Source organism: Bombina bombina, chromosome 7 (assembly GCF_027579735.1).
Source record: "Bombina bombina isolate aBomBom1 chromosome 7, aBomBom1.pri, whole genome shotgun sequence".
Classification (NCBI taxonomy): domain Eukaryota; kingdom Metazoa; phylum Chordata; class Amphibia; order Anura; family Bombinatoridae; genus Bombina; species Bombina bombina.
Window position 1 is genome coordinate 488,442,770 of NC_069505.1, and position 17,105 is coordinate 488,459,874.

General features: G+C 40.7%; 1 protein-coding gene across 2 annotated transcripts in view; it reads left to right on the top strand.

Annotated features, from left to right (window-relative positions):
- Positions 1 to 17,105, top strand: part of MAP4K1 (mitogen-activated protein kinase kinase kinase kinase 1) — a 290,702-nt gene that overhangs the window by 136,992 nt on the left and 136,605 nt on the right. For both annotated transcript variants that reach the window (XM_053721618.1, XM_053721619.1), the window contains exons 7-8: positions 3,994 to 4,036; positions 5,056 to 5,128. In XM_053721618.1, the coding sequence (XP_053577593.1) occupies positions 3,994 to 4,036; positions 5,056 to 5,128 (116 nt within the window). The remainder of the gene's footprint in view (positions 1 to 3,993; positions 4,037 to 5,055; positions 5,129 to 17,105) is intronic.

The following is a 17,105-nucleotide window of genomic DNA, read 5'->3' on the forward strand; positions in this document are numbered from 1 at the left end:
GTCCTTGTGATTATACCACTAACCTCACGTTGTGCGTCATTACTGTCCTTGTGATTATCCCACTAACCTCACGTTCTGCGTCATTATTGTCCTTGTGATTATACCTCTAACCTCACGTTGTGTGTCATTACTGTCCTTGTGATTATCCCACTAACGTCACGTTGTGTGTCATTACTGTCCTTGTGATTATCCCACTAGCCTCACGTTCTGTGTCATTACTGTCCTTGTGATTATCCCACTAACGTCACGTTGTGTGTCATTACTGTCCTTGTGATTATCCCACTAACGTCACGTTGTGTGTCATTACAGTCCTGTGATTATACCTCTAACCTCACGTTCTGTGTTATTACTGTCCTTGTGATTATCCCACTAGCCTCACGTTGTTTGTCATTCCTGTCCTTGTGATTATCCCTCTAGCCTCACATTCTGTGTCATTATTGTCCTTGTGATTATCCCACTAGCCTCACTTTCTGTGTCATTACTGTCCTTGTGATTATACCACTAGCCTTATGTTCTGCATCATTACTGTCCTTGTGATTTTCCTACTAACCTCACGTTCTGTGTCATTACTGTCCTTGTGATTATCCTACTAACCTCACGTTCTGTGTCATTATTGTCCTTGTGATTATCCTACTAACCTCACGTTCTGTGTCATTACTGTCCTTGTGATTATCCCACTAACCTCACGTTCTGTGTCATTACTGTCCTTGTGATTATCCTACTAACCTCACGTTCTGTGTCATTACTGTCCTTGTGATTATCCTACTAACCTCACGTTCTGTGTCATTACTGTCCTTGTGATTATCCTACTAACCTCATGTTCTGTGTCATTATTGTACTTGTGATTATGCCACTTACCTCACGTTCTGTGTCATTACTGTCCTGTGATTATCCCACTAACCTCACATTCTGTGTGATTATTGTCCTGTGATTATCCCACTAACCTCACATTCTGTGTGATTATTGTCCTGTGATTATCCCACTAACCTCACGTTCTGCGTCATTACTGTCCTTGTGATTATCCCACTAACCTCACGTTCTGTGTCATTACTATCCTGTGATTATCCCACTAACCTCACGTTCTGTGTCATTACTGTCCTGTGATTATACCTCTAACCTCACGTTCTGTGTCTATACTTTCCTTGTGATTATCCCACTAACCTCACGTTCTGCGTCATTACTGTCCTTGTGATTATCCCACTAACCTCACGTTCAGCGTCAATACTTTCCTTGTGATTGTCCCACTAGCCTCACGTTCTGTGTCATTACTGTCTTGTGATTATCCCACTAACCTCACGTTCTGTGTCATTACTGTCCTTGTGATTATCCCACTAACCACACGTTCTATGTCATTATTGTACTTGTGATTATACCTCTAACCTCACATTCTGTTTCATTATTGTCCTTGTGATTATACCTCTAACCTCACGTTCTGCATCATTACTGTCCTTGTGATTATCCCACTAACCTCACGTTCTGCGTCATTACTGTCCTTGTGATTATCCCACTAACCTCACGTTCTGCTTCATTACTGTCCTTGTGATTATCCCACTAGCCTCACGTTCTGTGTCATTACTGTCCTTGTGATTATCCTACTAACCTCACGTTCTGCGTCATTACTGTCCTTGTGATTATCCCACTAACCTCACGTTTTGTGTCATTATTGTCCTTGTGATTATCCCACTAGCCTCACGTTGTGTGTCATTACTGTCCTTGTGATTATACCTCTAACCTCACGTTCTGTGTCATTACTGTCCTTGTGATTGTCCCACTAACCTCACGTTCTGTGTCATTACTGTCCTGTGATTATACCTCTAACCTCACGTTCTGTGTCTATACTTTCCTTGTGATTATCCCACTAACCTCACGTTCTGCGTCATTACTGTCCTTGTGATTATCCCACTAACCTCAATTTCTGTTTCATTATTGTCCTTGTGATTATTTCACTAACCTCACGTTGTGCGTCATTACTGTCCTTGTGATTATACCACTAACCTCACGTTGTGCGTCATTACTGTCCTTGTGATTATCCCACTAACCTCACGTTCTGCGTCATTACTGTCCTGTGATTATCCCACTAACCTCCCTTTCTGTGTCATTATTGTCCTTGTGATTATACCACTAACCTCACGTTGTGCGTCATTACTGTCCTTGTGATTATCCCACTAACCTCACGTTCTGCGTCATTATTGTCCTTGTGATTATACCTCTAACCTCACGTTGTGTGTCATTACTGTCCTTGTGATTATCCCACTAACGTCACGTTGTGTGTCATTACTGTCCTTGTGATTATCCCACTAGCCTCACGTTCTGTGTCATTACTGTCCTTGTGATTATCCCACTAACGTCACGTTGTGTGTCATTACTGTCCTTGTGATTATCCCACTAACGTCACGTTGTGTGTCATTACAGTCCTGTGATTATACCTCTAACCTCACGTTCTGTGTTATTACTGTCCTTGTGATTATCCCACTAGCCTCACGTTGTTTGTCATTCCTGTCCTTGTGATTATCCCTCTAGCCTCACATTCTGTGTCATTATTGTCCTTGTGATTATCCCACTAGCCTCACTTTCTGTGTCATTACTGTCCTTGTGATTATACCACTAGCCTTATGTTCTGCATCATTACTGTCCTTGTGATTTTCCTACTAACCTCACGTTCTGTGTCATTACTGTCCTTGTGATTATCCTACTAACCTCACGTTCTGTGTCATTATTGTCCTTGTGATTATCCTACTAACCTCACGTTCTGTGTCATTACTGTCCTTGTGATTATCCCACTAACCTCACGTTCTGTGTCATTACTGTCCTTGTGATTATCCTACTAACCTCACGTTCTGTGTCATTACTGTCCTTGTGATTATCCTACTAACCTCACGTTCTGTGTCATTACTGTCCTTGTGATTATCCTACTAACCTCATGTTCTGTGTCATTATTGTACTTGTGATTATGCCACTTACCTCACGTTCTGTGTCATTACTGTCCTGTGATTATCCCACTAACCTCACATTCTGTGTGATTATTGTCCTGTGATTATCCCACTAACCTCACATTCTGTGTGATTATTGTCCTGTGATTATCCCACTAACCTCACGTTCTGCGTCATTACTGTCCTTGTGATTATCCCACTAACCTCACGTTCTGTGTCATTACTATCCTGTGATTATCCCACTAACCTCACGTTCTGTGTCATTACTGTCCTGTGATTATACCTCTAACCTCACGTTCTGTGTCTATACTTTCCTTGTGATTATCCCACTAACCTCACGTTCTGCGTCATTACTGTCCTTGTGATTATCCCACTAACCTCACGTTCTGTGTCATTACTGTCCTTGTGATTATCCTACTAACCTCACGTTCTGTGTCATTACTGTCCTTGTGATTATCCTACTAACCTCACGTTCTGTGTCATTACTGTCCTTGTGATTATCCTACTAACCTCATGTTCTGTGTCATTATTGTACTTGTGATTATGCCACTTACCTCACGTTCTGTGTCATTACTGTCCTTGTGATTATCCCACTAACCTCACGTTCTGCGTCATTACTGTCCTTGTGATTATCCCACTAACCTCACGTTCTGCTTCATTACTGTCCTTGTGATTATCCCACTAACCTCACGTTCTGCTTCATTACTGTCCTTGTGATTATCCCACTAGCCTCACGTTCTGTGTCATTACTGTCCTTGTGATTATCCCACCAACGTCACGTTGTGTGTCATTACTGTCCTGTGATTATACCTCTAACCTCACGTTCTGTGTTATTACTGTCCTTGTGATTATCCCAGTAGCCTCACGTTGTTTGTCATTCCTGTCCTTGTGATTATCCCTCTAGCCTCACATTCTGTGTCATTATTGTCCTTGTGATTATCCCACTAGCCTCATGTCCTATTTCACTTCTGCTCCTTATCTACCTTGTTTGACTCATGCAACTTGTGAGAATGATGTTATTGTACTTGCATTTGATTATATCATTATTACTTATTTATTTAAGGGAGCAAATATCCTTCTAAATGACTGTGGAGATGTAAAAGTCGGTGAGTATCTGCTCTTCGGACTAGATAAATCAGCTGTGACAACATTTATGTCTTAGTCTTCATATTTTCTTACGTACTGATCTTTGAACCTTAATTATTTTACCTTTGTTTCATGTTTATATCGAGACCATGACGGTTTCTTGTTACAGATCATAGATCATTTCATTGACCCTCCTTCTTTAAGGGATATGAAACTCAACAATTTTCTTTTGTGATTTAGACAGAGCATAACATTTTTAAAAAGTTTCCATTTTATTTCTATAATTAAATTTGCTTTGTTCTCATGATATTCTTTGTTGAAGAGATACCTATGTAGGTGTCTGGACCAGTAAATGGCAGGAAATAGTGCTGGCATCTAGTGCTCTTGCAAATGGATAACATTCTACCAAAACTACTGCCCCTGCTTTTCAACAAAAGATACCAAGAAAAATAAAATAAAAATTGATAATAGAAGTAAATAATTAAGATGTTTAAAATTGCATGCTATGGGGCCTATTTATCAACTGTCGGGCGGACATGATCCGCTGTAGCAAGTCATGTCCACCCGACATCGATAAATGCCAACGCTGTCGTGTGACATGCTTGTGCAATACCGCCCCCTGCACATTGACGGCCAATCGGCCACTAGCAGGGGATGCCAATCATCGGATACGATCAGGATGATTGCTGTCGTCCTCCTCAGAGGTGGCGGACGAGTTAAGGAGCAGCGGTCATATGACCGCTGCTTTTTAACTCCTGAGTCTGGTGAGCCTGAATAAGCAACTTGACTGCTTCATAAATCGGCCCCTCTGTCTGAATCATGAAAGAAAGATTTTGGGTTATCCCTTTACATTTTATTCATGTCCTTATATAGAGACAATCCCCGGAAATGAATGCGCTATTTTAATATCAATCTGTCTAGTATTTTATATGGCTTATATAGCTTTTGTACTCTTACATTATTTGCAATAACAATTTTAAGGTTTCTTCTCGTTAATCCCCTTAATTTTCTGTCTCTCACACTCAAATTCTCTCTGCAGCGGATTTTGGAATCTCCGCCCAACTCACTGCCACTTTCGCCAGAAGAAATTCCTTTATTGGGACGCCTTACTGGTAATGTACGATAACAGAACAAAAAACATACAGTCGAAAGAAAAGGTTTATGAAAAATTGGACAGAATGAATCTTTAAAAATGAGCACCGGTTTTCTACTAAATATGTTTAAAGAAATAACAAACGTTCATACGTCTTTTTGTCAATGTTGAACACATTGTTTAAACTCCCTCAGTCTCGACTGGAAATTGTATCTGAGACCCTAGAATAATAGATTTTCCCAAAGCTAATTGAAATCAAGTTCCAGTCAATGAGAGGAGATTAAATTTGTGGGTTGGAGGTGGACTACCTTCCTTTATAATAAAAGGCCAGGTATGTTTGTCCGAAGCTTTCATGTGCAGTAGAGACTGAGCGAGGACAAACACACCTGGCCATTGACACCGTAACTGAGCATCAGACAGCAGAGAGGGTGGGCGGGAGCGGGTTTGACAGAGGTGTAGCTGGGCAGATCGGGTGTGATGGTGGCATGGACGGGCAGGAGCGGGCGTGGCGGGGTTCGGTCTGGAGCGCTCGCGGGCCGGTGGGATCGCTGCACTGCAGAAAATGGCCTGTGTACACGGGCTTTAGGACTCGTATAAATATAAATAAACATGCTGTAAGTTCTGGGTAGTGAAAAATCTGTTAATGTGAACCATGGTGATCATCCTGCAATACAAACCAGAACTCTAGCGTGCCAGGTAAACTGCATCCTCGTTTAAACGCCAAAGATACGCAGTAAGCAGCCACATTTGTTTACGGCACAACCTGACCGCTCTGGATCAAAGCAAAAAATTCAACAAATAGCTTCTTAAAAGTAGAAAAACTTTATTTGTGTGCGGCATAAAAACAGAATAGTCCCAGCACACAAACGCATTACATGCGGGTCGATCTCCGCACTTGTTCACTGCTCAGCAAGCAATTCCCCAAGACTCAATTTAAAGGTATACACTTAATTAAAAACATATGTACAAATTAACCCTATTCATGACAGATTGTACATGGTAATGTGTGAACCATACTTGTGCAGAATTGTGTACAGCTAGATTTTTGGGTTTCATATATTTTTAACAATGGTTATCTCCTACATAGCAAATACAGTATATTTCCTTTGGAGTTTTATGGGCCCTCTATGTGAGTAACCTGTATTTTAATGAGGAACCATGGCTGTGAGTTTCTAATATTAAAAAGAATATCCTCCATCTTAGGAGCACCTTTTCTCCAACATAGGTGTGTCCGGTCCACGGCGTCATCCTTACTTGTGGGATATTCTCTTCCCCAACAGGAAATGGCAAAGAGTCCCAGCAAAGCTGGTCACATGATCCCTCCTAGGCTCCGCCCACCCCAGTCATTCTCTTTGCCGTTGCACAGGCAACATCTCCACGGAGATGGTTAAGAGTTTTTTGGTGTTTAAATGTAGTTTTTATTCTTCAATCAAGTGTTTGTTATTTTAAAATAGTGCTGGTATGTACTATTTACTCTGAAACAGAAAAAAGATGAAGATTTCTGTTTGTAAGAGGAAGATGATTTTAGCAGAAGTTACTAAAATCGATTGCTGTTTCCACACAGGACTGTTGAGATGAAGTAACTTCAGTTGGGGGAAATAGTTGGCAGACTTTTCTGCTTAAGGTATGACTGGCCATATTTCTAACAAGACTATGTAATGCTGGAAGGCTGTAATTTCCCCTTATGGGGACCGGTAAGCCATTTTCTTAGTTAAATAAAAGAATAAAGGGCTTCATAAGGGCTTAAAAAACTGGTAGACATTTTTCTGGGCTAAAACGATTGCTTTGCTAGGCATATTTTGCAGATTCTAACTATTAATGGTTACTATAATCTTGGGGATTGTTTAGAAAAACGGCAGGCACTGTGTTGGACACCTTTTTCAGATGGGGGCCTTTTCTAGTTATAGACAGAGCCTCATTTTCGCGCCACTAATGCGCAGTTGTTTTTGGAGAGCAAGGCATGCAGATGCATGTGTGAGGAGCTAAGAATCACTGAAAAAGCTTATAGAAGGCATCATTTGGTATCGTATTCCCCTCTGGGCTTGGTTGGGTCTCAGCAAAGCATATAGCTGGGACTGTATAGGGGTTAAATGTAAAAACGGCTCCGGTTCCGTTAATTTAAGGGTTAAAGCTCTGAAATTTGGTGTGCAATACTTTTAATGCTTTAAGACACTGTGGTGAAATTTTGGTGAATTTTGAACAATTCCTTCATACTTTTTCACATATTCAGTAATAAAGTGTTTTCAGTTTGAAATTTAAAGTGACAGTAACGGTTTTATTTTAAAACGTTTTTTGTGCTTTGTTGACAAGTTTAAGCCTGTTTTACATGTCTGTACCATCAGATAAGCTATGTTCTATATGTATGAAAGCCAAGGTGTCTCCCCATTTAAATTTATGTGATAATTGTGCCATAGTGTCCAAACAAAGTAGGGACAGCAATGCCACAGATAATGATATTGCCCAAGATGATTCCTCAAATGAGGGGAGTAAACATGATACTACATCATCCCCTTCTGTGTCTACACCAGTTTTGCCCACACAAGAGGCCCCTAGTACATCTAGTGCGCCAATTCTTATTACCATGCAACAATTAATGGCTGTAATGGATAACTCTATAGCAAACATTTTATCCAAAATGCCTACTTATCAGAGAAAGAGCGATTGCTCTGTTTTAAACACTGTAGAGCAAGAGGACGCTGATGATAACTGTTCTGACATACCCTCACACCAATCTGAAGGGGCCATGAGGGAGGTTTTGTCTGAGGGAGAAATTTCAGATTCAGGAAAAATTTCTAAACAAGCTGAACCTGATGTTGTGACATTTAAATTTAAATTAGAACATCTCCGCGCACTGCTTAAGGAGGTATTATCTACTCTGGATGATTGTGACAATTTGGTCATTCCAGAGAAATTATGTAAGATGGACAAGTTCCTAGAGGTTCCGGTGCCCCCCGACGCTTTTCCTATACCCAAGCGGGTGGCGGACATAGTAAATAAAGAGTGGGAAAGGCCCGGCATACCTTTTGTCCCCCCCCCTATATTTAAGAAACTATTTCCTATAGTCGACCCCAGAAAGGACTTATGGCAGACAGTCCCCAAGGTCGAGGGGGCGGTTTCTACTCTAAACAAACGCACTACTATTCCTATCGAAGATAGTTGTGCTTTCAAAGATCCTATGGATAAAAAATTAGAGGGTTTGCTTAAAAAGATTTTTGTTCAGCAAGGTTACCTTCTACAACCAATTTCATGCATTGTTCCGGTCACTACGGCAGCGTGTTTCTGGTTCGAGGAACTAGAAAAGTCGCTCAATAAAGAATCTTCGTATGAGGAGGTTATGGACAGAGTTCAAGCACTTAAATTGGCTAACTCTTTTATTTTAGATGCCGCTTTGCAATTAGCTAGATTAGCGGCGAAAAATTCAGGGTTTGCTATCGTGGCGCGCAGAGCGCTTTGGCTAAAGTCTTGGTCAGCGGATGTGTCTTCCAAGACAAAATTGCTTAACATCCCTTTCAAGGGTAAAACATTATTTGGACCTGATTTGAAAGAGATTATTTCAGACATCACTGGGGGAAAGTGCCACGCCCTCCCACAGGATAGGTCTTTTAAGGCTAAAAATAAGCCTAATTTTCGTCCCTTTCGCAGAAACGGACCAGCCTCTAATTCTACATCCTCTAAGCAAGAGGGTAATACTTCACAACCCAAACCAGCCTGGAGACCAATGCAAGGCTGGAACAAGGGTAAACAGGCCAAGAAGCCTACCACTGCTACCAAAACAGCATGAAGGGATGGCCCCCGATCCGGGACCGGATCTGGTGGGGGGCAGACTTTCTCTCTTTGCTCAGGCTTGGGCAAGAGATGTTCAGGATCCTTGGGCGCTAGAAATAGTTTCTCAAGGTTATCTCCTGGAATTCAAGGAACTACCCCCAAGGGGAAGGTTCCACAGGTCTCAATTATCTTCAAACCAAATAAAAAGACAGGCATTCTTACATTGTGTAGAAGACCTGTTAAAGATGGGAGTGATTCATCCAGTTCCAATAAGAGAACAAGGGATGGGTTTTTATTCCAACCTGTTCATAGTTCCCAAAAAAGAGGGAACATTCAGACCAATTTTGGATCTCAAGATCCTAAACAAATTTCTCAAGGTTCCATCGTTCAAAATGGAAACTATTCGAACGATCCTACCTACTATCCAGGAAAATCAATTTATGACTACCGTGGATTTAAAGGATGCGTACCTACATATTCCTATCCACAAGGAACATCATCAGTTCCTAAGGTTCGCTTTTCTGGACAAGCATTACCAGTTTGTGGCACTTCCATTCGGATTAGCCACTGCTCCAAGGATTTTCACAAAGGTACTAGGGTCCCTTCTAGCGGTTCTAAGACCAAGGGGCATTGCAGTAGTACCTTACTTGGACGACATCCTGATTCAAGCGTCATCTCTGTCAAAAGCAAAGGCTCATACGGACATCGTCCTAGCCTTTCTCAGATCTCACGGATGGAAGGTGAACAAAGAAAAAAGTTCTCTGTCCCTGTCAACAAGAGTTCCCTTCTTGGGAACAATAATAGATTCCTTAGAAATGAGGATTTTTCTGACAGAGGTCAGAAAATCAAAAATTCTAAGCTCTTGTCAAGTACTTCATTCTGTTCTTCGTCCTTCCATAGCGCAGTGCATGGAAGTAATAGGATTGATGGTTGCAGCAATGGACATAGTTCCTTTTGCACGAATTCATCTAAGACCATTACAACTGTGCATGCTCAGACAGTGGAATGGGGATTATACAGACTTGTCTCCGACGATTCAAGTAGATCAAAAGACCAGAGATTCACTCCGTTGGTGGCTGACCCTGGACAATCTGTCACAGGGAATGAGCTTCCGCAGACCAGAGTGGGTCATTGTCACGACCGACGCCAGTCTGGTGGGCTGGGGCTGCGGTCTGGGAACCCCTGAAAGCTCAGGGTCTATGGTCTCGGGAAGAATCTCTTCTCCCGATAAACATTCTGGAACTGAGAGCGATATTCAATGCTCTCAAAGCTTGGCCTCAACTAGCAAAGGCCAAATTCATAAGGTTTCAATCAGACAACATGACGACTGTTGCATATATCAATCATCAGGGGGGAACAAGGAGTTCCCTGGCGATGGAAGAAGTGACCAAAATAATTCAATGGGCGGAGGATCACTCCTGCCACTTGTCTGCAATCCCCATCCCAGGAGTGGAAAATTGGGAAGCGGATTTTCTGAGTCGTCAGACATTCCATCCGGGGGAGTGGGAACTCCATCCGGAAATCTTTGCCCAAATAACTCAATTATGGGGCATTCCAGACATGGATCTGATGGCGTCTCGTCAGAATTTCAAGGTTCCTTGCTACGGGTCCAGATCCAGGGATCCCAAGGCGACTCTAGTAGATGCACTAGTAGCACCTTGGACCTTCAACCTAGCTTATGTATTCCCACCGTTTCCTCTCATTCCCAGGCTGGTAGCCAGGATCAATCAGGAGAGGGCTTCGGTGATCTTGATAGCTCCTGCGTGGCCACGCAGGACTTGGTATGCAGACCTGGTGAATATGTCATCGGCTCCACCATGGAAGCTACCTTTGAGACAGGACCTTCTTGTTCAAGGTCCATTCGAACATCCGAATCTGGTTTCCCTCCAACTGACGGCTTGGAGATTGAACGCTTGATTTTATCAAAGCGTGGGTTTTCAGATTCTGTAATAGATACTCTGATTCAGGCTAGAAAGCCTGTAACTAGAAAAATTTACCATAAAATATGGAAAAAATATATCTGTTGGTGTGAATCTAAAGGATTCCCATGGAACAAGATAAAAATTCCTAAGATTCTATCCTTTCTACAAGAAGGTTTGGAGAAAGGATTATCTGCAAGTTCTCTGAAGGGACAGATCTCTGCTTTATCTGTTTTACTTCACAAAAGGCTGGCAGCTGTGCCAGATGTTCAAGCATTTGTTCAGGCTCTGGTTAGAATCAAGCCTGTTTACAGACCTTTGATTCCTCCCTGGAGTCTAAATCTAGTTCTTTCAGTTCTTCAAGGGGTTCCGTTTGAACCCTTACATTCCGTAGATATTAAGTTATTATCTTGGAAAGTTTTGTTTTTGGTTGCAATTTCTTCTGCTAGAAGAGTTTCAGAGTTATCTGCTCTGCAGTGTTCTCCGCCCTACCTGGTGTTCCATGCAGATAAGGTGGTTTTGCGTACTAAGCCTGGTTTTCTTCCGAAAGTTGTTTCCAACAAAAATATTAACCAGGAGATAGTTGTACCTTCTTTGTGTCCGAATCCAGTTTCAAAGAAGGAACGTTTGTTACACAATTTGGACGTAGTCCGTGCTCTAAAATTCTATTTAGAGGCTACTAAAGATTTCAGACAAACATCTTCCTTGTTTGTTGTTTATTCTGGTAAAAGGAGAGGTCAAGAAGCGACTTCTACCTCTCTTTCCTTTTGGCTTAAAAGCATTATCCGATTGGCTTATGAGACTGCCGGACGGCAGCCTCCTGAAAGAATCACAGCTCACTCCACTAGGGCTGTGGCTTCCACATGGGCCTTCAAGAACGAGGCTTCTGTTGACCAGATATGTAAGGCAGCGACTTGGTCTTCACTGCACACTTTTGCCAAATTTTACAAATTTGATACTTTTGCTTCTTCGGAGGCTATTTTTGGGAGAAAGGTTTTGCAAGCTGTGGTGCCTTCCGTTTAGGTGACCTGATTTGCTCCCTCCCTTCATCCGTGTCCTAAAGCTTTGGTATTGGTTCCCACAAGTAAGGATGACGCCGTGGACCGGACACACCTATGTTGGAGAAAACAGAATTTATGCTTACCTGATAAATTACTTTCTCCAACGGTGTGTCCGGTCCACGGCCCGCCCTGGTTTTTTTAATCAGGTCTGATGAATTATTTTCTCTAACTACAGTCACCACGGTATCATATGATTTCTCCTATATATATTTCCTCCTGTCCGTCGGTCGAATGACTGGGGTGGGCGGAGCCTAGGAGGGATCATGTGACCAGCTTTGCTGGGACTCTTTGCCATTTCCTGTTGGGGAAGAGAATATCCCACAAGTAAGGATGACGCCGTGGACCGGACACACCGTTGGAGAAAGTAATTTATCAGGTAAGCATAAATTCTGTTTTCACCCATACCTGTCTGGTCAAACTTTCAGTGGTTTATAAAAGTTGCAGTAGTGATATAAGGATGAATTATAAATATATCATGAAGCACTTTATCAGCGTTGTTACACTTGAATTCTATACACAAATATTAACACTTTTATTTGTGAGTTTACACTTACACACCCCACACGCCCTGCAGTACATATAACCTATTACAGCCTTTAGTTGCTATGTACAACACATACAAACAAAAACGCACCTACCATAGAGACACAGACACATAACAACTATATATAGCTAATAGTAAATGTTGAAAAATAGTACTTATAAATTATATTACTTAAAGCACCAGTCTTTATTGGACTTTTTGCCCTATTTACGCCTGTGCCCTATCCTAGTAGTTTTATTTACCTATATATAACTAATACTAAGGAAAACATCATATTTTGTATAAACAGACCATTACTTTATCCATCTTTAAGTTTTATATCACTATTTATTAGTGTCTTAGGGAACAACCTCATCTGAGTCTTTACTTGAATCCTTGGACTTTCCCTTGATAACCTCTCCTGCTTTCTTTTTCACCAATTGGGCTGCTTTTTTGGCCACCAATTGTGCCGCTTTATTTGCTGCTGCTTTTGCTGCTTTCTTTCCGACTCCTATCAGAATATTTCCTACTATGGAACGCTTCTCCCGCAAGGTCTCTAGCAGATCAACGCTGTTGGTGACCTCAACTGACTCTCCACTCCAGTTTGCAGGGAGTGGTCTGGCATAGAGCTCAGACCACAGAAGAAAGTTTGTTTAAAGTATGTGTAATGTTGTAGATACATATTAGCAGAATTAAAACTACCATTTGTTGCTTACACACCCCACAAGCCCCGCTGTACGTATAACCTATTTACAGCCTTTTGTTGCCATGTACAACACATAGAAAAAAAAACACTGATATAAGCACCTACCAGAGAGACACAGACACATACACAACTATATATAACTAACACTAAGGAAAACCTCATATTTTGTATAAACAGACCACTCCTTTAGCCATCTTTAGGTTTTATATCACTATTTATTAGTGTCTTAGGGAACAGCCTCATCTGAGTCTTTACTCGAGTCCTTGGACTTTCCCTTGATAACCTCTCCTGCTTTCTTTTTCGCCCAGTCGCCTGCTTTTTTGGCCGCCAATTGTGCTGCTTTCTTTGCTGCCGCTTTTGCTGCTTTCTTCGCTGCTCCTTTCAGAATATCTCCTACTATGGAACGCTTCTCCCGCAGGTTCTCTAGAAGATCAACGCTGTTGGTGACCTCAACTGACTCTCCACTCCAGCTTGCAGGGAGTGGTCTGGCATAGAGCTCAGACCACAGAAGAAAGTAGACAACGCAGATGAACTGGTAGTTCATTATTCAGCAAGACTGGCAAACTGCAAAACAATATTATATATAGATTAGACCTATAGCCTTTTTCTAAAAACTTCACCTGTCAATGGATGCTGATATTTACCTCTCTATAGACACTGACTCTTTGCTTCTTAGTGGACACTGGCTGATGCCGTTTTACTGGACTCTAGCTGTTGTCCTCTCACTTGAAAATTGCTGGATTATCTCAATCTCTTAAGATTCTCTGGCTACTGATGTAAGGAAACACTGAACTATTGAATTTGTATACTTAGAGCATTATTACATCACTAGACCCTGTGATGATGACCTCATAGACACTCATGTGTAGTTGCTAAAGAGCTTTTCATCAACAAACATCCCTGATGCTGCCAAGGTTCTTCAAAAAGAATGATAAGGAGGAGAAGGAACACAAAAGTAGCTAACCACCTTTCTTAAACCCAAACAGGACTGTGGATCTAAGGAAAAATACTGTATACTAATCACCACACTCATCCTCCAGATTTGAAGGATAATATCTGCCCACTGCAATATTTGTACTCTTGCACATTTATCACTTTGTATCTTGGAGACTTTTTTATATTGTGACTTTGTTTCATGCGCATGAATTTTTACTTATACCTCATTTTCATTTGGGAGACGTCCCAGTGAACTAGTTTTTTTTTAAAGTATGTGTGATGTTGTAGATACATATTAGCAGAATTAAAACTATTTTATACCATTTGCTGCTTACACACCCCACAAGCCCCGCTGTACATATAACCTATTTACAGCCTTTTGTTGCCATGTACAACACATACAAAGAAAACACTGATAAAAGCACCTACCAGAGAGACACAGACACATACACGACTATATATAACTAACACTAAGGAAAACCTCATATTTTGTATAAACAGACCAGTCCTAATCCATCATTTTTTAAGGTTATATTTTTATTGATTAGAATCAATTGTGGGAACAGCCTCATCTGAGTCTTTACTCGATTCCTTGGACTTTCCCTTGATAACCTCTCCTGCTTTCTTTTTCGCCCAGTCGCCTGCTTTTTTGGCCGCCAATTGTGCTGCTTTCTTTGCTGCCGCTTTTGCTGCTTTCTTCGCTGCTCCTTTCAGAATATCTCCTACTATGGAACGCTTCTCCCGCAGGTTCTCTAGAAGATCAACGCTGTTGGTGACCTCAACTGACTCTCCACTCCAGCTTGCAGGGAGTGGTCTGGCATAGAGCTCAGACCACAGAAGAAAGTAGACAACGCAGATGAACTGGTAGTTCATTATTCAGCAGTACTGGTCAGGACTGGCAAACTGCAAAACAATGTTAGATATAGATTAGACCTTTAGCCTTTTTCTAAAAACTTCACCTATCAATGGATGCTGATATTTACCTCTCTATAGACACTGACTCTGCTTCTTAGTGGACACTGGCTGATGCCGTTTTACTGGTCTCTAACTGTTGTCCTCTCACTTGAAAATTGCTGGATTATCTCAATCTCTTAAGATTCTCTGGCTACTGATGTAAGGAAACACTGAACTATTGAATTTATATGCTCAGAGCATTATTACATCACTAGACCCTGTGATGATGACCTCATAGACACTCATGTGTAGTTGCTAAAGAGCCTTTCATCAACAAACATCCCTGAAGCTGCCAAGGTTCTTCATAAAGAATGATAATTTGAGAGTTCAAAACCTTTTAAAATGTATTACTGACATAAGCTATATCCTGATAGACTGCATTTTCATGGGATGAAAAGTATCTCAAATTCTCAAAAAGCACCAATAACCACATGTTGTAGTTAGATGAGCTATTAATCTCAAAAGTCTCCATACACAGGAGTGAGACCAGAATGTGAACAATAATTGAGCAGTTTTAAAAAAGTCACAAAACTTTATATCTATACTTTATATGGAAATAAATAACAGAACAAATGTACTAAATTATCCAGATCAACTATATACTTAAATAAACTAAGACCTGTAAGAGATGGCACTACTAGAGTGAGACGCCAACTCATACTGGTATTAGAAAACATACGCATAGATTACGAGTTTTGCGGTAACAGGGGTGAGGTATTAACTTGCACGTTATTCTCACCGCTCACTTTCCTGCAGCGCTGGTATTACGAGTTTTTACAAACCCGGCGTTAAAAGACAAAAAGTGAGCGTAGAGCAAAATTTTGCTCCACACTTCACTTCAATACCAGCGCTGCTTAAGTCAGCGGTGAGCTGGTGTAACGTGCTCGTGCACGATTTCCCCATAGGAATCAACGGGGAGAGCCGGCTGAGAAAAAAGTCTAACACCTGCAAAAAAACAGTGTATAACTCAGTAACGCAACCCCATTGATTCCTATGGGGAAACACATTTTATGTTTACACCTAACATCCTTTAAAAATAGTTTGTAGATGGCGCTAAAAGCTGTGGGGGATAATTCTCAAACTAAAATATAAATATAAATGTATATAGATAGACCCTTAATTCTAAGGGGACCACTGATAATCAAATGCAAATAATTTTCTTAGTGAATGAAAACACTTCACTATGAAATGAGTAATAACTATTTTATTCTTGATGATTAAAAACTCCACTTTCAAGTAAATGATAACCGATTTATTCTTAAATTTAGCACGATCTTAAAATATACAATAAACAATTTTCATTCAAACTACCTCATCCAAAACATTCATCCATCAAAATCATCAATGTAAAAAATTCATCAGAAAATATAAAACATATATAAACTATTTTTAAAAAACAATTTGATATATCCTAGGATAAAATACAGCTCCGATTGACCCTCAAACAGTCTTTTAAAAAACAGCCATTAATTTAATTGAATACAATCTGATTGTTACACGTCAGATGCTCAAAACAGTTATTTGTATAAAGTGTCCTTTTTGAATCAAAATAACCAAATGACAAAAGTGGCAAGTTGTAGCTCTAAATTGCAAACTGTATTTTTAAGTATTTGGGTTGATTTCCTTATATTTTCTTTATGTTTCGTTTTATTGTGTGTATATATATATATATATATATATATATATATATATATATATATATATATATATATATATATATAAGAAACACAAAACGCTGCTCCTTATTCAGGCATCTTTTTACAAAATCTCCGTACAATGTGTTTTTTTGTGGTATCGCAAACAAGTGTGCATTAAGTTTGCATTCAGATTTTACTTATCACAGTCTCAAAGGCAATGCTGTCGAGAGAGTTCAGATTACATGCATATTGGATCCAAATAGCTTTTTAGCTTCACTAAAGTAAGTCTTACCGCCAAGGTGTATGAGCTGGCTTCTGTGTATATCGCTCTCACCTGCAGTACCTCCGACTCTTCCAGTTAGTACTCTGCCGGGAAGTCCTAACGCTGCTAGCCTTGCGTCTGACGTCACCGGTCTCGATCAGCTCTAAAGTAAAGACTTGTAGATGTTTGTATAATACTTGCGCAAGTATTACGAGTTGGATTTTTTCTTTTTG